This window comes from Cygnus atratus, chromosome 1 (assembly GCF_013377495.2).
Source record: "Cygnus atratus isolate AKBS03 ecotype Queensland, Australia chromosome 1, CAtr_DNAZoo_HiC_assembly, whole genome shotgun sequence".
Classification (NCBI taxonomy): domain Eukaryota; kingdom Metazoa; phylum Chordata; class Aves; order Anseriformes; family Anatidae; genus Cygnus; species Cygnus atratus.
In genome coordinates, this window is record NC_066362.1 from 44751268 (window position 1) to 44778721 (window position 27454).

At 44.2% G+C, this 27454-nt stretch overlaps 5 protein-coding genes across 6 annotated transcripts; 1 reads left to right on the forward strand and 4 right to left on the reverse strand.

Annotated features, from left to right (window-relative positions):
- Positions 1–607: 607 nt before the first annotated feature.
- On the forward strand, positions 608–1572 carry LOC118250615 (histone H2B 7-like). Its single transcript, XM_035551874.2, has one exon. The coding sequence runs from the start codon at positions 664–666 to the stop codon at positions 1042–1044; it is 381 nt and encodes a 126-aa protein (XP_035407767.1). The 5' UTR covers positions 608–663; the 3' UTR covers positions 1045–1572.
- A 744-nt stretch (positions 1573–2316) lies between these two features.
- Positions 2317–3234, reverse strand: LOC118250595 (histone H1). The gene has a single exon (XM_035551852.2). It carries the CDS (start codon positions 2973–2975, stop codon positions 2319–2321), a length of 657 nt encoding a protein of 218 aa, XP_035407745.1. The 5' UTR covers positions 2976–3234; the 3' UTR covers positions 2317–2318.
- Positions 3235–4351: 1117 nt separating this feature from the next.
- On the reverse strand, positions 4352–5475 carry LOC118250608 (histone H2A). The gene has a single exon (XM_035551867.1). It carries the CDS (start codon positions 5430–5432, stop codon positions 5043–5045), a length of 390 nt encoding a protein of 129 aa, XP_035407760.1. The 5' UTR covers positions 5433–5475; the 3' UTR covers positions 4352–5042.
- Positions 5476–9573: 4098 nt separating this feature from the next.
- On the reverse strand, positions 9574–20820 carry WBP11 (WW domain binding protein 11). The gene is made up of 12 exons (XM_035551825.2): positions 20672–20820; positions 18994–19095; positions 18083–18114; positions 17418–17511; positions 16845–17041; positions 15880–16013; positions 15023–15222; positions 14099–14293; positions 13368–13469; positions 12174–12482; positions 11386–11568; positions 9574–10674 (listed from the first exon to the last, which is right to left on the reverse strand). Exons 2-12 carry the CDS (start codon positions 19055–19057, stop codon positions 10241–10243), a joined length of 1944 nt encoding a protein of 647 aa, XP_035407718.1. The 5' UTR covers positions 19058–19095; positions 20672–20820; the 3' UTR covers positions 9574–10240.
- Positions 20821–23446: 2626 nt separating this feature from the next.
- On the reverse strand, positions 23447–27121 carry SMCO3 (single-pass membrane protein with coiled-coil domains 3). Of its 2 annotated transcripts, XM_035551735.2 has the most exons (3): positions 27066–27121; positions 26515–26563; positions 23447–25103 (listed from the first exon to the last, which is right to left on the reverse strand). In XM_035551735.2, the coding sequence occupies exon 3, from the start codon at positions 25084–25086 to the stop codon at positions 24409–24411; it is 678 nt and encodes a 225-aa protein (XP_035407628.1). In that variant the 5' UTR covers positions 25087–25103; positions 26515–26563; positions 27066–27121; the 3' UTR covers positions 23447–24408. The 2 variants fall into 2 exon arrangements, with proteins under 2 accessions (XP_035407628.1, XP_035407629.1); XM_035551736.2 differs by lacking the exon at positions 26515–26563 and having other exon boundaries at positions 23447–25100; positions 27066–27087.
- Between the last annotated feature and the right edge of the window lie 333 nt (positions 27122–27454).

Consider the following 27454-nt stretch of genomic DNA (forward strand, 5'->3'; position numbering starts at 1 on the left):
ACATTCTGAAAAATGAGCCATGATGTGAGGGCCACACGTTTCAAACACTACTAACAATGACTATTATTCCAGAGCCTGTATACCTTTTCAGGTTGTATTTAATTTATGGTTGTTAAAAATACAGGTTATTAATGAAATATTCAGGTATACTTCTTTTTGAAGATGAAAAAAAAAAAAAAGTAGTGAATAACTTGGAAGATTTTATTTTATTATTTTATTTTATTTTATTTTATTTTATTTTATTTTATTTTATTTTATTTTATTTTATTTTATTTTATTTATTTCTCTCTTCTTGGAGATAACCGATAGCCATGCTTTTTGTATGCGCAGACCGACCCCTGGGGGCAGCTGGGGGCTGTTCCGGAGGCCCCCCCCCGGCGGCGCGCTTCCGGGCAGCGGAGGACGAGCTCTGCTGTAGAACGATGCGATTGAAAGCGCTGACCGTGATTGGTTGACGGGATTTGAATTATTAACCAATAGCAGCATGGGATTTGCCATGGACCAATTACAAAGGCGTTCGTACGAGGCGAGACGTCACTGTCTCCGTTATCCAATGGAGGCGCTGATAGCTAGAGCCTGTGATTTGCATAGGGCCCCTATAAATGAGAGAGAAATCCCACCGGCCGCCACTCCGGGCCGTGAAGGGACGGGGGAGTGTTCACCATGCCTGAGCCGGCCAAGTCCGCGCCCGCGCCCAAGAAGGGCTCCAAGAAAGCCGTCACCAAGACGCAGAAGAAGGGCGACAAGAAAAGAAAGAGAGCACGAAAGGAGAGCTACTCGATCTACGTGTACAAGGTGCTGAAGCAGGTGCACCCCGACACGGGCATCTCGTCCAAGGCCATGGGCATCATGAACTCCTTCGTCAACGACATCTTCGAGCGCATCGCCGGTGAGGCGTCGCGCCTGGCGCACTACAACAAGCGCTCGACCATCACCTCGCGGGAGATCCAGACGGCCGTGCGGCTCCTGCTGCCCGGCGAGCTGGCCAAGCACGCCGTCTCCGAGGGCACCAAGGCGGTCACCAAGTACACCAGCTCCAAGTAGAGCGCCGCGGATCCTGTTTTTAACCCAAAGGCTCTTTTCAGAGCCACCAACTTACTCGAGTAAAAGGGCTGCATTGCTGGTTTTTGTGAGAGGTGCACAATAGGCTGTTGAAGTACTTAAGCTCTTAGGGTAGGTGAAGTTAAGCACTTAATTTTAAAGAGGGAAAGGAAAGTTGTAAGTTTTGAGTATAGGTAAGGACTAAGCTTCTTCTAGACATACTGAATAACATTTGATTAGCTAAAGTAACTGTACTCTATTGATTTGGGCGCCTTCTGAAGCAGTTTTCTTGTTTTGCTAGCTCTTCGAACTCAGAGCTCTCAGGGAAGGTAGTAAGTACTTCTTCGTTTACATTGCTGTGAATTGCTCTGCTTTCTAAGGATTTGTACTTCTAAGTGTTACTGCAATTAAGAAATCCTAGTTGATACTGCAGTTTGCTTTATGTACCCTACAAATGTTCACTCATAAAATAAAAATCCTATTTTTATCTATTTCAGTCACGAATAAACGTGTGGAAATCACTTACTGAAACAGGTTTTCCAGCCGTTCCTTTTTACTCCATATGTTACAGCGCGCCCTCCTTACTTCTCCCTCCCCTCTTTACTACCGAAGGGGAGGAATTTTTGATCACCCTTGTTTCACATCCCCGTTTTACAGCGCCCGATCTCGCGCTGCACCTGACTTGCTCTAGAATGAAGTCCTCGGGGCGAGCTGGGGGCAGTCGGGGCTGCGCGGGACGAGGAGCGCTGGGGGAGGCGAGCCCCGCTCGCCCGCCCCCGGTGCGGTAAGGCCGAGGTTTCCCCCCCCACGGGGCGGAGCCGCGGCTCCTCCGCGGGGAGGTGGGAGGGGGCTCGGGGCGGGGCGGGGCCGGCGGGGGGCAGGACCAGGCGGGGCCAATCCCGCCCCAGCGCGGGACTTTTGAACTCTCCCGGGCTGCCCGGGAAGGGCCGCGCCGCGCCCCGCCCGGGGGGACCCGCGGCTGCCGCGCTCCGGCTGCGCCCATCGGGGCGGGGCGGGGGCGGAGGGGGGGGAGGCGGGGCCGCGGCGCTGCTGTCGCGGGGCTCCCGAATTAGACGTCAGGAATCGCTTCCTCTTTAAGGGAGCCCTTATCGGCCGCGCAGGTTGGAGCCGATGCGTCTCAATCCGTGCCCTGTCAAGATTTGTTTCTGCTGCTGCGGCTAGCGTAGCGCTCCAGCTCTTTCTGGGAATAAGTGGGTGGCTCTTAAAAGAGCCTTTGGGTTTATTTAAATGAGTAGACTAATTTCTTCTCAGTCGTTTTACTTCTTTTTGGGCGCCGCCTTCTTAGCTTTGGCTGCCTTAGGCTTGGCCGCCTTGGGCTTGGCAGCTTTGGGCTTCACCGCCTTCGCCTTGGCCGGGCTCTTCGCCGCCTTCTTGGGGCGGCCAGCCTTGGCGGCCTTCTTGGGGCTCTTGGCAGCCTTCTTAGTGGCAGCAGCTGCCGGCTTCTTGGCTTTCTTGGGGCTCTTCTTGACTGCCGCCGCCTTCTTAGGCTTTTTGGCAGCGCCGGCAGGCTTCTTGGCCGCCGGCTTCTTGGGCTTGGCCGTTGGCTTCTTCCTAGTTGTCTTCTCTTTTGTCTCGCCCGGCTTCTTGTTCAGCTTGAAAGACCCGGAGGCGCCGGTGCCCTTGGTCTGCACCAGGGTGCCCTTGCCGACGAGGCTCTTGAGCCCCAGCTTGATGCGGCTGTTGTTCTTCTCCACGTCGTAGCCGCCGGCGGCCAGCGCCTTCTTGAGCGCGGCGAGGGAGAGCCCCTTGCGCTCCTTGGAGGCGGCCACGGCCTTGGTGATCAGCTCGGTGACGCTGGGGCCCGCGGGCCTGCGCGCCCTGGAGCCGCCCGCCGCCTTCTTCGGCTTCTTGCCGGTGGCTTTCGCCGCGGGAGCGGAGACAGCGGGAGCGGCAACAGGCGCGGTCTCCGACATGGTGGCAGCCGTCGTCCACGAATCAGGGGAAACCACTGGGCCTGGAGCAAGTCGGTGGCCTCGTATTTATAGAGAGGAGCCGCGCGGTGATTGGTGCGTTGCAGAGCCCGCCCCGCTGCACGGCAGAAAGGTCCCTTCTCCCCGCTCACTTTGTGTTTCTTAGGAGTCAAAAAAGCGTGTTTTTTCGAGAATTTCTGCCACCGAATCGCCCCAGCTCGCAGCGGCGTGGAAAAGAAAGACTGTTGTTCCCCTGGGCAAAGTTTCCCTTCGAAGAGGCAAAGGGTGAGTTAAAAAAGAGCCGATAAACCCTGAGTCCTGGACCTGGACAGACCTCAGGAGACAGAAACTTTTGTTTTTCCTTCCAAATAAAATCTGCGTCGTGGGCAACTAAATCTCCAAAGTAATTAATTATTATTCTTTAAAGGGTCTTCTCTTAATCTGAACTGAAAACTAGGGATTTGAATCGATATTTTCATCGCAAATTGATTTCAAAGAGGAGGAAGTAACACAGGCTCATCTTGAGCACTGAATATGGATTAGAAATTAGCTTCTTTGCCCAAAATCCTTTACCCCTTTAAAAATAATTAAACTAAATTAAATTAGTGCATTATGCAACAAGGCGAGAAGCACGTTAAAGTCTCTTGAAGGACTTTTTCTGCCCCAGAAGGAGATGACTTTTTATAGCACAGCAGCTTGTACTGTGTTGCTCTGCGTGCACAATGCAGACATGGTTCCCTATTGCTGCTTTACAGAAATATTTATTCTTAATAAAGTACGTGGCATCAGAACTTCAAACAGCCAATTGTTATTAACAATTATAACCGATACCCTGACAATTTATAATTCAGTTTTGTTTTCATTTTGATCCAGTTTGATTGGTGAAAATCTGAGTCGTCATTGTCTGGGGAGACACTGCTGCAGATGATTTTCCATTCTTCTGAACTGTAAAACTTTCTCAAGTCGTTCTTTACATCTCTCCTTCCAGAGTAGATGGCTAAATATTACATTTTTACTGTACAGTGACTGCTTCCTACACTGGAAGTAATATTAATAACATCTAATTGATGCATCTGTTGTTCTAAAGCGAGTGGCTGCTAGCAAGAGGGGGAATTCTCCACGTGCACTTTATCAAGACCATAAAATAAACACATTTTATTTCTTATTATCAGAAGATGCTTGTTTTAATTCCCTATGCTCTTTTCATTATTGTCCACAACCCTTTGTTTTTCCAAAGACCACCCATAAGCTGTTCTTTACCTCTTGCTGTTGTTGTAACTGTCAGTGGTGCTAAAATTTAGCATCGTTTGATTCATTTAATTTCTTATGTTTTCAAATGGATAAATATTAAAACGTGTTTATCGACCTATGACCAGTGATTTTTGTTTGTTTCAGTATCTTTATTGTAACGTTCAGTGCTCTATATAAGGTAGAATCAAAGTTGGCAACAGTCCTTTTAACTTGCCCGGTGATTTTAAATTGTTCTCATTCAGATTCCAGACAGAAAATGGACATGGTAGCTCAGACAAAGCAACGAGAAATATGCATTAAAAATTAATAATTCTGAATACCTATCGTTAGGGAAAAATGACAGTCTCTAAGTCCGGAAGCGGGACTAAGTGGGACTAAGTCCGGAAGTTAGGGACAGGCTGACAGGCTTTTTTTGTTTTGTTTTGTTTTTTTGATTGACATCAGTGAGTTAGCTCGACCTGACGCACGACTGAACTGAAAAAGGAGAGACTTGCTGGATGAAGCTTTTGTTGTAGTAACATTGAACTTCTTCCGTTTCTCACCTGTTCTAATAATGACTTGTTCTAATGAAATGACTCCTTTGATGCGGAATCAGGGTTTTTTTCCTACTATGTATATAGGAGCAATTGGTACGTTATTTTATCAGATCGAGTTTTTTACTCTGGTGTGCAGAACACATCAACACTTTGCTGCCTTTCAACAGCAAAGACCACGCAAATGTTTTTTTTGCTCAGGATCTACAGCTCCTTTTATGAGGAAGTGGGTGGCTCTAAAAAGAGCCTTTGTGTTGCTTTTGAGGTGGGAACAGTCCCCGAGTTTTTACTTGCTTTTAGCCTTGTGGCTGTCGGTCTTCTTGGGCAGCAGCACGGCCTGGATGTTGGGCAGCACCCCGCCCTGCGCGATGGTGACCTTGCCCAGCAGCTTGTTGAGCTCCTCGTCGTTGCGGATGGCCAGCTGCAGGTGGCGGGGGATGATGCGCGTCTTCTTGTTGTCGCGGGCCGCGTTGCCCGCCAGCTCCAGGATCTCGGCCGTCAGGTACTCCAGCACGGCCGCCAGGTACACCGGGGCGCCGGCGCCCACCCGCTCCGCGTAGTTGCCCTTGCGCAGCAGCCGGTGCACGCGGCCCACGGGGAACTGCAGCCCGGCCCGCGACGAGCGCGACTTGGCCTTGGCCCGCGCCTTCCCGCCCTGCTTCCCGCGCCCAGACATCGCTCCGTTACAGCCCCGCCGCCACCCGAGCTGACGCGCAACACCCGTCGCTACGCCCCCCGCCCGGCCCCTTTTATAGCCTCCCCGCGCGGCCCGGCTTGCCTTCTGATTGGCTGCGGCGCGCTCTCGCTCGCTCCGACCAATGGCGCTGCGGATCCAAATCCACCCAATGGGGAGCGGGCCCCGGCCCATCCCGCGCGCTGCCCCCGCCCGCCAGCGGCGCTTCCGCGGGGGCGCTCCCGGGGCGGGCCCCGATCGTGCCTCGCCCCCGCTGGCGGCGGGCCCCGGCCGTGCCTCCGGGCCCTGCCCCAGCCGGGCATCCCACCTGGAAAAGCGGCCCCGCCCGGCCGAGGAGATCGGAGGCGTGCAGCTGCCTCCCAGGAACAAGGAGAACCTGTGCTAGTGCCGCGGTCGTTTAGAAACGCCCCTATGTTTGCAAATGCCGCTACAGGATTACGTGTGTTGTTGCTTAGTTGTTCGTTAAGGTTTAATTTACAAACCACATTTGCAACCCCACACTACTGATACGTGTGGAAACCAGCCAGGAACATGAAACAAAGGAAACTTCTCTGAGCAGTCACCTATAAATCTAATCAAACGAGCGTCGTGTTTGTTAGGCTGTTCTGCAGAGCATTAGAGGTCAGTCTGTGATGCTTTACTCCGGGAACATCTCACTGCACAGATCAACAATCAACTTCGCCAAGATTCAAGATGTCTGTCTGGTATGGTCTGCTCTCGTTTTATGGACAGATTCATACACGTTTTTCCTCTTTCATTGTTCTAATTACTTATGTTTTCTATTTCCTAATATCTTTTTCTTTATCTTCCATATATTTCTAGCAAGGGCACACACTATCCTTGTCTAAACCAACGAAGAAGCCTGCACCCTGGAATTAGCCGCATCCGTCTGCTATCCCATAGTGCTTGGCAGGCTCCTCCTCCATTTTCCCCACAGCCTGGAATTCTGCTCTCTCCTTTAAATAAATTCCAGTTCTGCCTGGTTGTTTTTCCCACCTTCATTCCTTGATGCTGTTCTGCTCTGACCCATCACTCTTCTTTGTGATTCATATCATAGGATCTGAGATGCATATCACAAAATTATAATGAAGTGAACGGTGTGGATACCAGACTACTCTGCTCACCCTGGATACTAGCAGCATGGTATGACAGGGAAAATCAAAGACCCTACACTCACCAGGCCATCCATGATACACCTAACCCCCCCCAAAAAAAAAAAAAAAAAAAAGACATCTCACAGTCTCAGATAAATTCAGCAAGTCAGATTCTCAACCAAACTGCTAAGACTATGCCAGTCATGGCAAGAGGATTACAAACAAAAATAATAATTTCATAGCATATAATATAGAAATTGCTCTTTAAATACTAAAAATCGGTTCAGCTCTCCTTCAATAAGTAAACTAACAGCATGATGTGTGTGTGTGTTTGCATCTATTTTATGCACTTCCTTATTCTATCCCTTTTTGACTGGTATCAGGGTAGTGAGCTGCAACACAGACACGAGGGACAATTTTCATATATATTTCCCTAAGAAAGGCACAAAACCCTGTGTAATTCAATGGATTTGAATGCTTTGCCAAAGCAAATTTCATTGATCTGTTCCTATTTAAGGACCCCAGTCACTCAGTGCTGTTACCAGAAGCCAAAGACAACGCACGTAGATAAAGGGAAAAATTAATCTAGATGCTGTGAGTATAGTCAGTTTAGAAATGAAATTGTTTCACAATCATTTCTGAGTGCTTTCACTGTAACTGGGGGAGAAAAGGTTGGCAGCAATCCTCAGTGCTGGATTTGACCTTCCTGCCGTAGCCCATCACTTGTGTGACTGGTGAAGAATGAGGCGGTTACAGGAGCGAATGGATTGAAGCACGAGCACCCCCAGAGCCCACTGCTTTGATAAAAGCAACAAAGAATTTGTCTGTTTGTGCTCTTTCCACTTAGAACTGTGCTAAAGGCAAGGGAAAGAAAAAAAAAATCTCCCAGATTAATTTAGCTGAAGACGAACCAGAGATCAGGTCATTCAGATGAAGTACGAACCAGTTTCTACACGCACAGTCCCAGCCATGTGTGTTTGCAATTTATCCAAAACCACAGAACAATGCGAGAAGCCTCGTGAGCGAGCACCACACAAGAGGAGGTAGGCACCCTGTCCTTGGGCTCTTCCCAGAAAACAACAACAAAAAAATTGTTTCCTGGAGAATTTGTATAGTCAAATCCAGCTCTCCTGCATGGACTCAAAGCCCATTCAGGAGCACCCTCCTCCTATCTCACCCCACCTATATTTTTTTCCCTCCCCATGGCATCTTAGAGATCTAGCAGTTGTAGGAACCTACCTCTCTCCTTCCCCCTGCCTTCAACCTGGGCAGGGCGAGGAAGCTTTGTTTCTGACGTTATGCACATTCCTTGTGCATGAAATTTCCCTTTTTGAGACCGCTCATACATTTGGCAAATCCAAATCCTTTTCCATGTCTGAAGAGGATAGTTAGAGCAACAGGCAGATGTTCACTGTTTCAACAGAAGAAAAGAGTTGGCTCACCTATGTGAGAATACGGCAAACGGAACCCTAAACAAAAAGGTTAAAAATAAATAAATAAATCAGATTTAAGTGAAGGAATGGAATTAATCAAATGACTCCAGCAGGCAACTGATGTAATCACAGGCCTGCTAGGGAGATTTTCTGGATCTTGAATGACAGGGACAGAGGTCCTTACCCCAGAACAAATTCCTCTTCTCAGGTTCTTTCCTGGGCTGGCTGGATGATTGTATTATTAAGTCCAAGGTCAGAAGTACCACAATGATACCCCTACCCCCCAAATTACTGCTCATATATTTCACTCTAAAGAATAAAAAATCCAAGTATTTAAAATAAACAAACAGATTATATCCCACAAATCTTTTCGAGTGATGTTTAAGATGCTGTTGACACAATTGTAATTAATGGCTGAACCACGAAGAAAACTGTTGCAAAAAAAAATTGTATCCAGAACTCATGAAAATAAAATCAAAGTGTGAGTGTGGGTCATTAACCATTTTGTCTCCTTAAAAAGGATTTAATCTCAAAACACTGAATATTCAGCTAAGTCTGAGATTTATAGCCAATGAAAGGCATTGTTTGAGCCATCTGGTAGTCTGGCAGCCTACGATTATTGTAAATTCTCTGTATTGAAATCTAAGAAAAAAAATCACCAGTGTCTGGATATATTTACCTAGAAATTGATTTATTCCTAGAGGACTCATTCTTAAGGCACTAAAGACACCCACTGCAAGCCCCTCCACAAGAAAAACAAAGTTCTACCAACCGCTTTTATGCGATATAATACTTTTAACAGCAACTCTTTGTAGTTGTTTTAAAAGCAGGATAAAGACACCTACATAGTTAATCACTAATCTTGTACTCAAATTCAGTGTTCCAGGCAAAATTCATTTGGGAAAGACTTTGCCAACAAAAACTTATTCCACCGGTCTTCTTTACAGTGTCTTGTAGACAGCTTTGTCTACAAGATCCTGCAAGATTTTATTCTCATTTGAAATAGACTGCAAATATTTGTTTCTTGCATGTGGTAAGGGTTATTAGAATATTGTCTCTGTCAGCATAAATAATGAAACGAGAAATATTTCAATCGAAATCTGAAAAAAAATTAAGATGGAAAATGAAAACGCCCTTTTTATAAAAGGAACTGCAGCTATAAAAACTTAACTTCACAGAACTTGGAACCAGAGATTTTACACAAGTGAAATTATCTGTCAAGCTCTTAGACTTGTTTACCGATTTTTATTTGAAGTATTCTGTCCAAGACACATCCAGTGGGTATCTGACATTTGATATGAAGTTAACCTTTCAAATACATAAAATAAACTTTTATAATTACTAGTATTAGACTTACCTTTTTTTTTTTTTAAAAAAAAAAAAAACACGAGTCCTGATATAATCAGAAGTTTCTAAACCATTTCTTATGGCCTTTGTTGGTAGACAATAGAAGCCTAATTGTACGTATTATTTATAATGTAGCTATTGCTCTTCTTTCCTGAGGTTCAGAATGCCTGTATCATACCCCAAGGCCAGTAAAGAACCTCCTCCCCTTCCATCTGTATGCTACATTTATACATATCACAAGGAAGCCAGTATTTTGATACACTGAACATTTATTGTCTTTCACAAGACAAAATGAAGTTTACCCTGCCGATGAAAGCCATCAAGAGGACTGTAAAGGGGACAGGGTGCAAAATTCCAGTGTACAGTATACGCAAATTACCTCCCTGACTACCTCGGAAGAAAGATGATTGATCAATCTCACTGCAACTAAAAAAAACAGGATTATAAAATATTTACAGAAAAGAACAGTACAGAAAATAAAAATTGGACAACCATATGCGTATGAAATGCTGCTAACACTTGTCTGGCTCCTTAAAAATCAGTTCCACTACCCTCACCAGAGCATTCAGGACGTGAAAGGACTCAGGCAGAGCGGAGGTGCCTCCCACTCCCATGCCCCCCTCCCCAGGGTACCACTCCCTCCCTCTAAGGAAGGGGGAGGGCTCGAGGGAAGCAGCATCGCCTTACTGACTGTAATTTCCTTCCACCAAGTAGACATGCTAGCTCTGAAAGGAGGTGCCTAGCCACACCTCATCTGCAGCAGTCTCTACTCAGAGCATACTGGGCGAGTTGACCCGTGGGTAGGGAACTATTCCCTGTCATGCAAGCCCTTTCGTTGCTTGCAGAAGGACCTTTCCTTCTTCCTCCGTGGTGGTCAGATCTGTGTTCAGAGGGCAGGAAAGCTGACTAGGACAGGTCACAGGAGACCTTCCATTTCTTTCATGAAAGCTTCATACACATCATCCTTTGTCTGTACAGAGATAGGGGCAGACGATCCAGCCTTAGGGGCAGCTTTGGTTAGTGGGAGTGCAGGCTCATCATCCTGTTTTCTCTGGGAGGCAGCCAGAGCCCCTTTATTCTCCCGGCGCACTCGCAAGGCAGTGGGCACAAAGCGAGTGATTTCTGCCTTGGGGTTAGTGATCTGTGGCTTAGCACTGATAGTAGCCGTAGCCTTCTTCTCGATGGTGGCTGCACTGGTGTCATCCGCCTTGGGGCGCTGAATCAAGCTGGGCGGGGCACTCAGCACCCCGGGATTTGGAATGGGAGCTGGGGGGAAAAGCCCAGGTGGAGCAGGTCCTAACGGAGGCACCAGAGGTGGCCGTAACATGCCTGGGCGAGGAGGAGGGATTCCTGTAAGACAAAGAGAAAGCATGAGCTGGCTCCACACTTGGGAATTCTAAAGCCTCTGGACAAAAATAATGCAAGGGCTCAGAAAGCCAAGGAACACCAACAGAATGGAGTAGCACTCTCTTTAGAGAAGGAGGGAGGGGAAATATTTAACCATGCACCAACTGCTAGCTCCCACCAAGAAGGTGGAAGGAAGAAGAATTAGGACAAGAAAAGTGCCCCTCCGACTTTGAAAACTACAGGATCCCATGTATTCCTCTCTTTCAAATTTCAAAGTAACTGAAAATTAAGTTTTTTGATGATTTATTCCACTGGAATTTAAGCAGCATCACAAACACATGGCCAGCAAAAAAAACCAAACCACACCCTATCTCCAACTCAGAAACAGGCCAACAGAAGTTTAAACTCTGAAATTCCCTTTTTTTAAATGACAGACATCTTGCTACCAAGCTATATGCAGCAGTATGGAATTATTTGTTACTGCACCGTAAAAGAGACGGCGCCAAGGGGCAAACCAGGAAAAACTTACGGGTGTGCTTTCAGCCACACGTACAGGAACAAAGGGAAATCGGTAGCAAGGCATTATTTAAAGTCTAAACGAATCTGTTTCTTCAATTAGATATACTGGCTCGGTCACCACAGCGAAGGATTATAAGCAAAATGAGAAAATAAAGCAGGGAGAGACTTGGCTCTGAAGCAAACAGAGTACTTCACCTGGTGGGGCAGGAGGTGGCAGGCGAGGAGGGGGCCCACGTGGAGGAGGGCCTGGGGGCAGACCAGGCGGGGGGCCTGGTGGAGGGCCAGGTGGTCGCCCAGGTGGGGGGCCCGGTGGTAGAAGTCGAGGTAAAGGCCCACGCAGACCTGGTAAACCAGGAGGTCTCAGGAAAGGAGGAGCTCCTGAAAGCATACATACAAGAGAAGAGCAACTTAGTTCGTGGATAAGAGAATGATCCCATCAGCTAATATGATCCTCAACAGGAGCTTGAAAGGTGTTTTCATACCGACCAGCTGTCGGATTAAATAGACCTAAAAGTCTCAAAAAGGGACAAGAGGTATAGAGCGAAAGTTTCTTGGTTACAGTCAAATATAAGTATCTTCTCTAACTTGGAGAAAGTCTCTTCCCCATGCATTGAAGTAATAGTTGGGTACAGCTACTGAGCTAGGGTTATCTGAATTTAAACACCTAGAAATGAAAATACTTTTCAGTCCAGCATTTGACTGCTTCTGGCCTGAAAAGTAATAAGTAATTTCTCTCTATTGAAAGTAGCTGTTTTGAGGTTTAAGGTTCCCCCTCTAGCAGATATCAAAATGAAACTGGGGGGGAAGACACTGGGAAGAAAACAACACGCTGACCATAGAAGAGACCACACAGGTCTCAGCAATTACCACGCTAGGCTTCTCTACTTCATGTGCAACGTGCTCTGCAGCTTCAAACCTCCCAAACTGATTCACTGCCTGTACAACTGAGAGCCTGCAGCCTTCAGAGCAGGTCAAATATTCACCTGGTGGAGGGCCAGGAGGAAGGCCAGTGGGTGGTCCTGGGGGCCTCAGTGGAGGGGCCGGAGGCGGTCCTAGCGGAGGTGGCCCAGGCATAGGAGGTGCCTGTATCTGGTTCGGAGGAACAGACTGTGAGGACTGTTGCTGCTGCTGCGTTGAGGTTGCAGTAGAAGACCCAGTCTCTGCAAGAGCTTCCTCGCTGTGTTGCTGCTGCTGTTGTTGTGATGTCTCTTCAGACTCTGAGTCTTCTTCCTCCTCCTCCTCCTCTTCTGAATATTCCTCCACTTCTCTCCCTTCTTCTGGAATTTCCTGACCTGGAAACAGAGACGTATTTACAAAATTGGTCCACAGGTAATAGCTTTGAACATCACAAAAAAAACTTGATCACACAAAATAAGAAGGGAAAAACAAAAATTAAGAAAATCACCTCAAAGGAAAGAAAACTGATAACTTTTAGTTATTACATTAAAAAAAAAAAAGCAAGTGCATTTCTAGATAGCTCTGCTTTCCTGTGGGAGCTGAAACTTCTGCTAACAAACCTGAACTGCAGCTATTTGATCTACAGTTTGTGGGAGTCTGGAGCAGGGGCAGGGAAGGCAGAAGGAACATGGAATAACTTCCTATGATCAGATGAATAGTTCAAAAAAGGAAAGGGGTGGGGAGAGATAAAAATCTATTTTAATTTTAAAAGGTTTATTTAGCCCCCAAAACAGACGTAATTCTCACTTGCAAGAAACTCCAGCCCCCCCAAAAGATACTGAGGTGTCTTTCTAGAAGAAAAAAAAAAAGTCAATTCCGTGGGTTAATATCTTTCCCCACAATGATACTCTAGATAGTATTAATCCTTGTAGATTACAGGCTGAACACAGTATCAGCTTTTTTTCATTAAGAGCTTCATATTTCATTGAACAATTGTTTAAAAATTAAGCAAAGATTTAGAAAGGAAGGAAAAATCCCAGTACATATATAAAAAGTTATTTTAATTTCAACTCAATGTGAAAAACATACATTACTAAAATAAAAATAATAATCTTAAAAAAACACTAATCACAGCTTCACAGCTGACAATCTTAGAAGATCTTACATTATGACAGTAATGTATTTACATCTATAAAATAGAAATTGTGCAAAGCAAGCTCACGAGAGAAACCTTAACCAGAAATCTGACAGTATAGCTCCACTTTATCTGTATCACCCACCTGCCATACGTAACATCATGGCCTGGAGTGGAGTCAGTTCCTTCATGTTCTTCTTCTTTTTTCGTGACTTCCCAGGCATGTCTGCAAACCGTACACTATGGCCTGGGGAAGGCAAAGCATAAACAAGAAACAGGGGGAAAAGGTGGGGGGAGAGAAAATGAAAATATATACATAAGCATATTCCAGACACATGGAAGTCTTTTACCTGGTATGGATAATGTATCATGCTAATGTAACGATGCTCCTACGTAAGAGTAATCTTCCCTAGCCTTAAGCTTTTCTAACCTAATATTGTCAAACAATTGCAATCTTTTAAAAAAAAAAATTCAAGAAAAATTATCCAAAAGCACTGGTAGTGTGAAATGTGGTCATCTCAAACATTTAAGTCACTGAACAGTGATTATATTTATACTAAGACTTAATTTTTGTATTTTTTTCCAATACTTCAGGTGAAAAATGGCTTACAACCTTACTAAGCTAACTCAACTGCTAATAAACAGCTAAATCTGAGATGTACGTTGCACATCTCCTCCACTTCACTTCTAGATAGTTTCCTTCTGATCCATTTATCAGTAAGATTCTTCAGCTGGAATTTAAGTCAGCTAGAACAGAGTTAATTGGATAAGCCAACTACTTCCCCCCCACCCCATTGTAAGGAAATCAGAAAAACTCTGTTAAGTAAAGTTTCTCTTCTGAAAACTCAAAGCCCAACCTCGAACTTCCCATCGTACCTGATTTCTTTTCTTCTCCACCTTCTCTCTCCTTGTCGTTCTCACGATGCAGAAAGTCCTCACCTTCACTGTCTGCATCTGACCTATCGCTGTCACTGTCATCACTACTCTCATCGTGCTTGTCTTGATCCATATCCTCAGGATAGCCTTCATCCTCACTGGTACTAGACATATCATCGTCATGCCCTCGCTGTCCTGCAGGAAGCAAAGCATTAGAAAATGTATGAACGCCAAATATACTGGTGTGAAAGACAGAATATTTATATCTACAGTTCGGAAAATCTTCCTGGCAACCAAGTGAACGTATTGTCAATCCTTTACTATTTAGCACATTCTAAAAGAATATTTTAGAGAGTCTATTTGTAAGATTTCCTATTAATAGCTGATTAATTTGCACAGTAAACAAGTAAAGGCAATTCTTATCTACAAGTACATTTCCATCCAACAATTTCCTCCCCTTTGAAATATTTCAATCCTTTCTGCTATGCAATAGGACTAATCTAACCATTCACAGAGTTTTCTATGGCAGATACAGCAATTTTATGAAAAAGGAGAACCTAGGTTCTCCTCCTCACTTTCCCTCACTTTTTTTTTTTTAAGGGGGTTTTTGTTTGGTTTATGTTTCATTTTTAGAAAAAGGAAGACTTCTCTGAGAATATACATACTATCTCTTTAAAAAAAACAACATTTCAGCCTTGTTAAGGCTACTTGGGAAAATAATCTATGCCACATAATGGAAAAGTATCTGAAAGTTGTAATTAAAAGTCACAGCACTTAAAAATACAGCCAATTTTGTTAAATTGCAGATATTACGAAATATATCAGAATCGCCTCAGAACTGCAAATCACCAAGTTCTTCAAGCAGTGTAAACATCCACATTGCCCAGAGTACACCTTTTCAGAGAGAGATGAGAGAGTCCTTACCCGTTTCAGAACCGTAAGATATCTCTTCTTCTCGCCTTCGTGGAGCCATCTCTAAGGCGAAACCCACTTTCCGGCCGTACATCTGTAGAACTTGAGGTGGGGGTGGCCCCGGAGGAGGCCCAGGGGGCTTCCTGCCAGGAGGTAAACGTGGAATACCGAGACCAGGAGGAGGAAGCATGGAAATGGATCGAACTGGTGGTCTGCAAATAAGACAGGAAATGAAAACCAGAAAAACAAAAACAAGTTGTTTACACAGCAGACTTCCATAAAGAAGCATGACCGTTTTAAAAGTACAGTTGTGCCCCAAGGAGTTTACAACCTCAAAGACATGATTGCTTAAAATCAGACAAAAAGAGAAAGCTTCTCAGAAGGCAACCAAAGAAGACAAATAAAGCAAGTATTGAATCCAACCACAGAAATACAATGAACTAACCAACACGCTGGTGAAAATAGAAGACTATTCAGAAAGAAAGAGAATGAACTAGTACTAGAACGAGAACCAGATACACAAGTAAACTAGGAGCTTAAACTGAATACGCTAGCAAAACAGAAAAATACCTGTATGACAGTTTAAGGGGCATTTATGTTAGAACAAAGCAGCAGGGCTTTAAGTTTCGCTGATAAACAGAAAGACAAGCGCTAGAAGGTACAGTATATTACTCATAAACCAGTTTAAACAAAAACTGTTATAGTAGGGAAATATTAAGGTCTTTCACTAAAAAAAATAAATTGTTTAAATCACTCCCACAGAATCCCCAGTTTTTGCTGCTTAGTATTACCTCTGTTTCTACCCAGCTCTTCCCCACTAAAACAGGAACACTTATTATTTCCCCTCCAAGTTTTATTTTTCCTCTTACCCATAGGCTGATGTCTTCTTGAGGATAGAAGGTGGCTGGGCCCCAGGAAGGGGAATGTCCTGTATGAGGATGTTGGAGGGAGCATGTGGCATATCTGGTAACGGGATAGTTTCCACTTCAACATGCTGAGCATTCTGAGGGAAAAAGGAAAAAGAGGGGGTGGGGAGAAAGAGAGAGAGAGAATGAGTTAATTCCACAGAAGCTACTGCACAGCCTCATTACCTTTCAGAGGTCTGCAACACAAGGGAACTGCCATCATTTGCCAAAGGTCCGTTATGACGGCATGCTGCTTTGCAGTAGTCAACAGTAAGTCTTCGATACAAAACCACACAAGAGGTGCAGCCATGAAAGGCTTTAGTCTTTCAGTCAAACCCCCATCCCCCTTTAGACCTCCTGTCCTCAAAGCAAAGTGGCTGCAGACAGGTATGCCCGCATCTCTCAAGTATCCTGAAGGCACAAATCACAGGCACTGCATGTTCTAAGGAAAGAAAATCTTAGATACTTGCATTTGTGCAACATTATGTTCTACAATACAGCTGGGAAGAATTTCAAAGAAAGCTCTTTAAGCGAATGCCAAAAGATGCTCACTATTTCCAGCACCAGATTTAACAGGAATTCACAGAATTATCTACTGCACACTCACAAGCTCTCTCTCTCCTTAATACAGAGAACAGATTCTAATATTGTTTCGCAACTCGAGTTTCCCTTTTCCCTGTAATTTATTGTTAAATGAAATCAGTACATCAGAAACAAATACAGACTTGACATCCCCCATGCTATCTTCACTGAAATGCTGTAACTGGAGACACAGCACATTAAACACTTAGTACAAGTGCTTAATATGGCCCACATAAGGTATATATACTGGTCTCTTATAAAGATCCTGCATTTTTTAACTGTTGCACGTAAGAGTGGACAAAGTATACAATACCACAGTTACAAACCTGAAGTATCACAAGTATTACCTTGACAGCATCAAAATACTGGCTGAGTTGTGATCTTTTCTGCTCATACTCCACTTCCAGCTTGCGCAGTTCTTTATAGATGTCAGGATTCTCCTTCTCATAAAGCCGCAAGATACGCTCGAAAGTCTCACGGAGCTTTTTGCGTTTATCCTTTAGCACTTTTTCATTAAGCTGTGGCTGCTGTACTGGGTTAAATTCTAACCCAAGACAGCAAAAACAAACCAAAAATTCCTAGAGTTACTCTACTCTGCAACTGTAACTAATGAAACAACTTCAAAGCAAAACATCTCCAGTTCCTATTTTCACGAGTTCCTCAGCCTTGAGACTCTAAGTCACTATCATATCCTTTACTCAGTGCTTATGCCAGCTATCTTCTCAAAAAGAAAAAAAAACACACTTTGAAGAAATCTAGTTAATAACATAAACAATTTCTGATTATTCACAGAATTTCCCATTCTAATGGGGGGAAAAAAGTAAGGTTATTCTATTTTAGCCTCCCAGTCAACCCTTAAACTATGTTTTGTGTTTATATAAACCACTGCCTAAGTCCAACACCTGGTACCTCTCACTCACCCATTTCATCCAATTTTTCCATGTCCCGGATGATCTGCTTTGGATCTTTCATCTTCAGTACAGCTGCTCGTACCATCATTCGTTGCTTTTTGTTCTAAGATGATCAAAGATCAAGGAGATCAGAAAAGTGTCACAGGAAAAAGAGACGATCTTTGTACCAATTACTCTCTCAATATTCCCAGCCTGCAGAAAAAGGCACCTCAAAATGCCTTGTAAATACTATCCACAGCACAAGTCAGCAGCAAAGGTATTTAAAATGTACAGGAGTTCTAATTCCACTACCTCACTACTTATAAATGCTACTATAATCCTTTCACTCCAATTAAGACACACAATAAATCGTGCTAACAAATATAAAAGTTTGTGCGGTTTTTGTGATTTTCTTTCATGTTGTTGTTTGTTTTTAAGTTCCCAAATACTTATAACAACGCTTTGGAAAGCTATAATCATCAAAAGTTCAAAAGCATAGTAGATGACAAGATATGGCTGCTCAAACCCAGACATCTGTATTTTCTTAAACCACTGACTTGGACTGTATTTTCCAAACTAAATCTTACAAAATCAATTGAAACATCAGTAGTCCATTCATCTGCCACGGCTCATTACAATCACAAACACAACGCACAGCACAGGGAATGACAAGTGAATGTTTCTGGTCTCTTTACCTTCTTTAGTTCTCTCTTCCGGGCTTCCTTCCCTAGAGAGGGTGAAAAAAAGGAGGAGAAAATAACTCGAGAGGATCGAATCCATGAACAACCTCTCCTTCATCAGGAGTAGTGATTTTTCTCAACAGTTCATTCATTTTACAAAAAATGCAACTTTCAAGGTCATCTTCCCATTGATAGAAAAACACGGTGTGAAATACGTTTCTATTTCATATACAAAATGGATTTCAAATCTAGAAATAGATGTCTATGTTATGTGTGTTATACAGAAGGAAAAGGAACTACAGCATTTCTCCACCCCTCCAGAAGCTGGGGAGTTTTATACAGAAAGGAATAAAAGACAACAGAAATCATAGCAATGCATGCAATCGTGAAAGGATTGCCACTGAAATGAAGCGCCAATGCGCAACAATGCACTTTAAAAATATGTAGGTTTGGAATACCCATCTGAAATAAAGCATATTCACAGTGGAAGTCTGGGTTTTCTGTATCTGTTTAGCACTGATACCACCTGGGATGTCACAAAAAGGTAAGACAGGGTTGGACAACTCTCTCACGTAACTCCAGCATTTGCTAAATTTGACACGTTCCTCAAATTCTAGCCTCAGACAAACTGCACCCCAAGAAGCAGCTTAGCCAACAATTAAGTACAGAGACCCCATAGCACTGATAACTACAGTAAAAACTAAAATAAATACTGCAGAGCAGCCACAGTACGCAAGCAAGCAGCCTTCTCAGGAAGTCCTTACACCAGACAAAACTGAGATAATATTTTTCAAGCTCAGGAAACTCAGTTCTCATTGCCAAGTGACAATCTTATCCTCAGAGAAAGCTTTTTATCTGTTTCCCGAGACACAGATTCACTCCCCATCACCCCCATTCTCCTCTGCTCAGCTTTTATGCATACTTACGGGCCTGATCCGTGGGATTCATGAATTTCCCACTCTTGGTGGATGACGTGGATCTCCGCCCCATTTTGCCTGTTTTTCTTCTGTCTCAAAAATTAAAAAGATCTGGAAAAGATAACCTCAGTTTCAGGTCCCGCACATAAGCGGTATGAGTACACTTACTCCTCCTCCCTGTATCAGTAGGCTGATACAAAAAAAAAACAAACCCTCGAGTATTGTGAGATCTTCAAATCCTACGTAAGTTCAGACATTCACATCAAAACCATCCTATTTTAACTAAGTGCCACTACTCAGCTATGTACTTACTTAACCAAGTACCTACTTTAAACCAGTTAGTTTGGTATTCACTCCAGACTTAAACCTAGAACCTTCTTGCTTACGGTACGGAAGGGGGCAGGGGAAGTTCAAACAAACACATTCTGCATATCAGAGCTGTTCTGGCTTTTCTTTTACTCCCATTAAGAGCTCTCCATTTCAAATGTTTCCCACAAATTCCCTTCTTCCCTCAGACTTCTAAGCTGCCCTTGATCTCTCCCCAGCAACCACCATATCCACCAGAAAGTGCTCTGCACACATTCCTGCCTTTTTCTGCTCCTCACAGACCGGTGCCATGCCCCTGCCCTTATGCTACCTCCATCAGTACTGTTTCAAGCTGCATTACAATGACCAAAGAAAGAAATTTATTCTGAGAAGAGTTATTTCCTGTCTTTATGAGACATTTAGAAGTTCTTTAACTTACAGACAATTTCAGTAACGGTTAAACTACAGTCAGGGACGTTGCCTTTCTCACAACTTTAATTTGTCCCCCTCTTTTGTACCTCTTGCAACTCACCACTTTAAGGAAAAAGCAAACAAACACACACAGATTCCACGCTGAAATCTGAAGCAACCTCTAAAATTCAGGAGCTGACGGGATGCAGCTTTTGGCGCCATCCTGCATGCAAACCAGCAGCATCTAAACAAAGACGTTGTAAGTGCAATCTAAAGTTCCCTACAGCCTCACCGAAGTCACCAAACACATCCTTCTTCCCGGAATGCAGAAGATGTCACTTACAAATTGCTGAAGTACCTCCCCTCTTAAAAATAAATTTAAGCCCAAGTGTCATTTAGTGCATTAATGCCTCATGGAGAGGCTTCCTAGCGAGCTCCAGGAACTGACCACATTCAATGTTTGACCAGTACAGAACTACGGAGATCTGCTCATGCCTCGCATCACCAAATTATTCTCATAGCTGGCCTGCTGGTAACTAAAGCACCCCATGGCTTGGGAACAGCAATAACGTACTTCCTCCTTATCAGACTACACTGATTTTATAGTAACTTTATAATTTTATAGATGCTATTATTTCTTTAGATGGGAACCAGAGCTAGGATTTACATTTATACCCCACACCCCCAGACACCTAACATTTCAAGGGTAAAGAGAAAGCTCCTCAAATCTCCATCCCAAACCTTTTTAGGGCACAAAGCTTCAACACAAAAGGATGGGAAGGAAAAAAAAAAAAGAAACGAAAAAAAAAAACCAACAGAAAACCCCATTTATGATTTTATGGCCGCTGGGGAGCGAGGCAGAAAGCCTCCCATGAGGCACACGAAGGCCTCCCCTCATCCCCCGACAGAAAGCAGCGCAAAAAGCCCTCTCCCCTCCGCTCCCAGCCCGGTCCCGTCCCGCTCCTCTCACCCCCGGGCCGGGCCGGGCCGAGCCGGGCTCCCCCCGCCGCAGCGGCCCCTACACCCGCAGCGCTCCCCGCCGCCGCCACGGCCCCGCCGCCATCTTGCACCGGGACGGAGTGGGGCGCCGCCGTAAAGCACGGCTGTCGCAACGCGCCGCGCTCCGCAAATGGGGACGGCGGGGCGCCCGCCGCGACTCTATGGTCCCGCTCCTCTATGGTCGGGCCGGGAGGAGCAGGGGCGGGGCTGGCGGCCGTTAGGGGCGGCCGTTAGGGGCGGGTCCCCTGCTCCCCCTGGGGACCCGTGCCTCAGCAGAGCTGCCCTGTCAGAGCCCACACCAACAAGCACAATAAAGATGCGCGGAGGATCCCCTTGTGCTGTGCCGGATAGGGAGGGGGCAAACTTGGAACTTTATCACGAATCGTTGCAGGCGGATGAAAGCGAGGCTATGAACTGCAACACGTTAACACCAACATCAGCCACAAGCTACGCAACGTCCAAGGTGACAGACGGTCAGGCCAGGAGCATTTTCAGAGCCAGGGTTTTAAGAGCTCTCAGCACCTCAGACTTCTTGCTCACCGCGCGTGCAGGCAGCGGGGTACCTTGTGCCTCTTCGGCCTGCTCTTTTATTTTGGTCTTGCTACTGAGAGGAATTTGTTGCAGAACAGATTTTGGTTGCAACAATCCAGTGTTTCTACACAGCTTTGGGACCAACTTAGACCCATTTTGCCTGTTCTACAGTTTCTTTGTTGGAGTTGTTCTTATCTAAAACACACACGTTAATACAGTTCCAATTCTTAATCTTTGTTCAAAACAACAGACAGAGCAGAGGGGAAATGCGTAAGGACGCGTGATGGGACTGTACTGTATCACTGTATCACTGGAGGGGGAAATTGCTCAGGCTTTGCAGGCTGCCCGCTCCTCACGGGCGCTGGGTTTCTCATCACCATACTGGGCTCAGTGGGCAACGTGTTACTGCAGCAGCTGGAGCTGCTCACTCCCAGGAGTGACTGCTGACTCGGAGCTGACGCGGAGTATGATAGTCCCCTCATGCTTCTCACTTGCCATATACTTCTATCACTCCAAGAGGGTAGCACCAGGAGTCTAGAGAAGAGCCAGCAGCCTGGCCTCGGACTGGTAATGATACCCTTGGAAGATCAAGTGTAAGACTGATCAGAGGGCTAGGAAAAGCAGGCAAGTATATCCTATTTGGAGGGACAGTATTTCAGTTACCTAGCAGAAGCAAAGAGGTAAACTCTTTCTGTCTTGCTGGTCTCTCTCATTTAGCCAGTTGAATGCATGCTGCACCGAGTTCAAGAACAACTAGTAAAAAGAAAAACACAACTGTCAGCAACACAAGCAAATCCCATGATTTTCTTAATGCTGGAGTTGGGGGAAAGAGTTTGGGAAGGTCTTAAGGAGATCAGTGTTGTTTTTTTTTCACCTCAAAACTGCCTCGTGGAGCTGGAAGGTGCCATACACACCCTTCTGTGAGGTCATGGGTGGCTGCCCCACCTCACTCAGGATTCCGGCCTTCTACCTCATAAGCAGAAAAGGCTGCAGACCATCAGCCTCCAGCACCTCCAACATCTTCCAATATCTCATGGACATAACACCTTACACACCTGCTTTTGCAGGGAAGATGTCTTTCTTTTAAGACCACCAGGAACAAAGATCTATCAGAAGGTAAATACAAATTGTGTGGATTTATGATCTTCATTCCATGTCCTTCTTCCCCAATACTGCTTAGAATTTGCTTTCAAAATGCCTGAAGAGTACAATAGATTGGTTTCTATTTGACTCCAATATTCTCCTACAGCAGTGATTAGCAACCTCACAGAGGTACCCAGCCCGTGCTTTTTCTTCCTAAATTAGAATGTACATTTGCACATAGAAAGTGAGTGGGAGCCAGGAACTCCTGCCTCTCCAACACTCAAAGTATTGCTGCTTCTGCTGATCTCTTGCCTTTAAACAAATACCTCTAAACTCAGTGCTATGTGGGTCAGGAGCAAGGAGAAGTCACATCTTATAGAAACTAGCTGTTTCAGGTCACCATGTCACCACAAACCTTGTGTCTAGGTAAGGAAATGCTTTTTGGCTCCTCCGAATTCCCTCTCCTGACCCACATCGCCCAGTCTGCGGCTTGTGCTGGTCCTTGTTTTTCATCCCAGCCGTGGCCTCTCAGCCACCTAAGCTCCCGAGCCCTGGGCTTTGTCCCTGGTGGCTGTCAGAGCTGCATTCCCATTGCCATCTAGTGGCTTCCATGCAGATGAACACAAAAGAAAAAGGAGTCGGAAGATAATGATTTAAAATGGGGATAGTAGGAGGCTGGCGGGGGGTGGGGGGGATAGTTAAGAAGACAATGGAATGGAGAACTTCTTTGATGTAATCTCACACGTCTCTATTTTCACAGGCACGGTCTAGCTATTAAAATAAACATATAATATTGAATATTAACAAGTATGTATGAATTTGAATATGCTTCTAATATGGGGGGAGCTGGTACTAAATGGATCTATACATTCTACTGACTATAATTTTACGAGATTAATCTATCATGGAGATAAACAAGAATTGATAAACTGCATGTATAATAAAGATTTTAATCTTTTTCACAATTTGGTTTGAGATTGATCTTTGTGACAACAAAAAATAAGTATAGGAAAGAGAGCTCTTAAAATAGATATATTTTTATTAATTCTTTTTTTTCTTCAAAGATCAAAGCAAAAAAAAGGCAAACCACAGCAAATCAGAGCTTGGCAGCAAATGATGTTCTTCTAGCTTTGTTTTTAAAATCTGCAAAATAAGGACATTTGGTAGCACATTGTGAAATGAAGAATCTGTGCATGTTCTTGGCAGTCCCGTATTGGTGGCTTGTAAAGAACTTGAAAATAAATTCAGCACATTAATAGGGCTGTAATGCTACAAACCCTTGTTTAAGTGCATAGTGTCATGTCAAGAAACAGAGCAGCAGCTGTGCACAGAAATGTTCACCCGTGGATGAGCAGGAGCAGGGCAATACTGAGCATGAGTGGTCACTCACAGTCAGACATGCCTGCTGCTCTACAGCTGGTTTCCCTCAACTGTGGGGCAAGGTTGTGTGTGTTTGGCTGTAGGCCCATGATTTTCTTATCTGTTAATCTGCTGGCATTAGATTTTATTTACAGATCTCTGGCTGGCTCCTCAGGCAGGAATGGGACAGGAAATAGCAGATAAAAGTGCTTCAGCTAGTCCTTGTAATCGCTTCTATGAACAGGGAATTGAGCCTATCAGATTTAGAACAAATCCACACTAAGAGAGTTTAGCAACTACACCTGTTCTGATGAACCAGCTAGATGATGATATGGAATGCTTTGTTGAAATAATTTTCTCCCATCATGATGTCATTTTGACAAAGAAACTCAGTAAGAGAAAAATCACACCTTCTCTCCACTACTGTTCCAGCAGTGAATATTATTGTCACCACTACTAATAACATTTCAAGGTTATCTACAAGGCATTCTGGAAAACAGCTGAAAAGGTGCCAAGTATTTAAACTGTTGCTTCCCAGAAGCACCTTTAAGCCAGTTCACTATTAACATATTTCTGTGCCAGTTCTCTGATCTGACACGTCTTTTGCTCTGCTGCCACTAATAAGAAAAAAAAATAAAATCCAAATTTCATCTACCATAATGAAACAAAAAAAAAAATCTGCAGAAGTAGCTGTTGCAGTTGTTGTCACAGCAGGAAAAAGAACATCGACTTCATTCACTGAACCTGGTGTCTGACCGAAGAAGTCACTTCATGTATGGCACGCTGGTATTTTTCTGAGGCTTCTTTAAACTCAGCCAGGTGCTCCTCATAGCTTCTCACAGCAGCCAGAAGCTGATTCCTCTCCACAGCTCCCAGAATGGCATGGAGGATCATTTCAATGCCGAGCCCAAGAATGGTGATGCTGATTCCCCCAAGAACGGATGCCCCGATCTGTGCAAGGAGGCTGACGAGTTTGCTAACAGTGAGAGTTATAAGGTTGGAGCCAATTAGTTTGATAGCTACCATCCCAGCTGTTGAAGTTGCTTCTCCAAGAATGATGGAAAAAACTCTATGGGCTATTGCAATTTTCTCCAGCTCAGGTTCTTTGATGTCATACAGCTTCTGGTATAGCACAGGCTCTAGCTTCTCCTTCATGTCACTATCAATCTTCTGTACCTGACGCTGAATCTCACTCATCGCTTGAATGATAATGTCACAGTTTTCCTTGACAGTGCTGCTCTCTCTCATCTTGATGTGGCTAATAGTACATCCCAGGTGTGCGTTCAGAACTCCAGCCAGCTCATTTGTTGCGTGGAAATTCATGGACATGCAGTCGAGCAATTCCTGGTGCAGATGGATCAATTCTTGTCGTCTCTTCGGGTTATCTGGATAAAGGAGGTCACTCAGCGCCATTCTTCAGAAATAAACTACTTCAAGAGATCAAAGAAAGTTCTCACTGTTTACACCCATAATCCCAGCCCTTAAAAAGCAGTGAAATGTAAGCTGCTTTGTCCCTGCCTCACTGATTCTTTTTATACTCAGCAAATCAAATCCCGAAACATAGCTCGTAAATCTAGAAATCTTAAACGTCGATTCATATCATTAGCCAAATGATTGCAAAAGGACCTTATGAGACATGAGAGCAACAAAAACAGCTAACAAATATGTAATTAGCATATTGTTAAAATGAGCATGGGTCTTTCTTCAGCTAGGAAACTGCAGATGGTAGAAGCAGAACTAGTTCACTAAAAAACAGAACAAGCTCATCTAGTCAGCAAAGTCTAAAATAAGCTGTGGAAATGAAAGGCCTGTTACAGAGACACTTTTGTATCAGCCTATTTTTTTCAGTCAGTGGCATCTAATTTTTAAATGACTATGATGATTGGTAGAGTGGGCACAGTCTGTATCAGCGTAAGGGTGTTTAAAGCCACTTCTTGCATTTAAGAGGAAATGTTACCATATAAGAACTTTGTGTGCATACTAATCAACTCACATTTGGGAATTCAAAGAGAACAGCAAAATTATCTATCCCAAACACATCCTAACCTATTTCACCTTACACACAGTTCCAACTGTGTTTTCTTCCCTGATATTTAGTCCCTTTCCCCTCATTGATTATTTCTTCAATATTCCTAATCATGTCCCTTTCTAATGCTGTCATTGAATCCCCATCGTTTTTTCACTGGTGAATGTCAAGCATTACCTGCCTGACAATATACAGAGTCCAAAGTGACTGAGTTACCAGTGATTGTGGAGTTACTTCTCATCTCTAAGCTTCTATAATCAACTCTGTGCCACCTTCTCTTAACCCATCACCAGCTGCAAAGTAAAAATTCTTTAGCATGATTTTGACTTAGATGCATGCATCTTACGTTGCAACAGGGGCAGACTATGAAGGAGTAGGATGACTGGTTTCTTGGTACTTTCATTTTCTCAACCCTTTTATTGCAAATCTGGGCCACCTTCATGCATTACTTTTCATTTTTCCAAGATAAGTCCTTTCTTGCTCTTGGTGCCTACACACCACAGCTATAGGTACACACAGCTATAGGTAGTTGTGTGTAGGAGACTAGCTAGATTTTTCTTCTTAAAAGATACATTTGTGTCATTTTGGTCCTCTGGAGTTCTTGCATTATCTGCTAACCGTAAATCAACTGGCACTGACCCAGCTGTATTTCACTAAACACACCCTCCCCAACAAGATCACTGTAGAAACACAGAATGATTTCAGCAGTCCTCTAGACAGCTTTTAGTCTCAGCTTTGAAATACAAACCAGTCTGAAGGGATATTTTTTTCCACATTCTTTTGCACAGCAGTGTACATTTCTCTCAGCCGCTTACCTTGTATCTCTGTTAAGAGAATAAACTCTTTAACGCATCTTTCTTCAAGCTGGGGGAAGCAAAGTTCATATACAGTAAAAGTTTGTGGTTTTCAGGAAACATAAAACCCTGACAGTATGGTTTCATATCAGCTCCGCCTCTGGGATGTTGGTGGCTTGCTCTCTGACTCAGTGTTAATCCTTTCCACTCCAGTGATGTTTTGTTGAAAGGCCATTTGTTTATGCTCATTTGCAGAAATTGAGAAGAAAAAAATGTTCCAAAAGGAACAGCACATCAATGAACATTTTACATACTAGAAAGCTGTGGAGGAGACTTAGAGCATGTATCTATTCTGTATGAATCATTCTTTCAGCTTCCTATGACTGCTGTTGATTTCATGTCCTTTAAACCTAAAACTGCCTCTTACTCTTCACATTAACACTTTTGCCAATTTTTACATTTGTTTTCTAGAGTTAGGCAGGCCACATATATTTCTGTATTTCTGCCTATTTCTCGAGCTCCCCAGAGATTTTTCCCAGAGGATTTTCTAGTTAAACATTTAGACTGCCTACCTGTTTTTGCCTGAGCGCTCCTGCAATCAGATGAATGTGTACAGGACAGTGATCTCATCCTCTTTCCCCTGTGTTCCTCTGGTGGTTTCCAGCAGCATCTGATGAGTTAGGAATCCAGAGCTGGGCTTCAGCTGGGTCCTGTTGCCTGCCTGCTTGTCATTAATTTTATTATGTGATGTTTACCCTGATTTTTCTCATTTTCTTCCTCGTTTCCCCTTTCTTCCAATTTTAACACAGTTTATTTGATGCTAGTTCAAAATTGTTATTTCCTCCTAAGGCTGTCTGTTCCTGAAGAGAACAGGTATAGCATGAATGTGTCTGCCTATGACAGAGGTACCATCACAAGTACCTACAGCCAGGGCTGAAAGGGGAAGGTATTACTTGCTGTT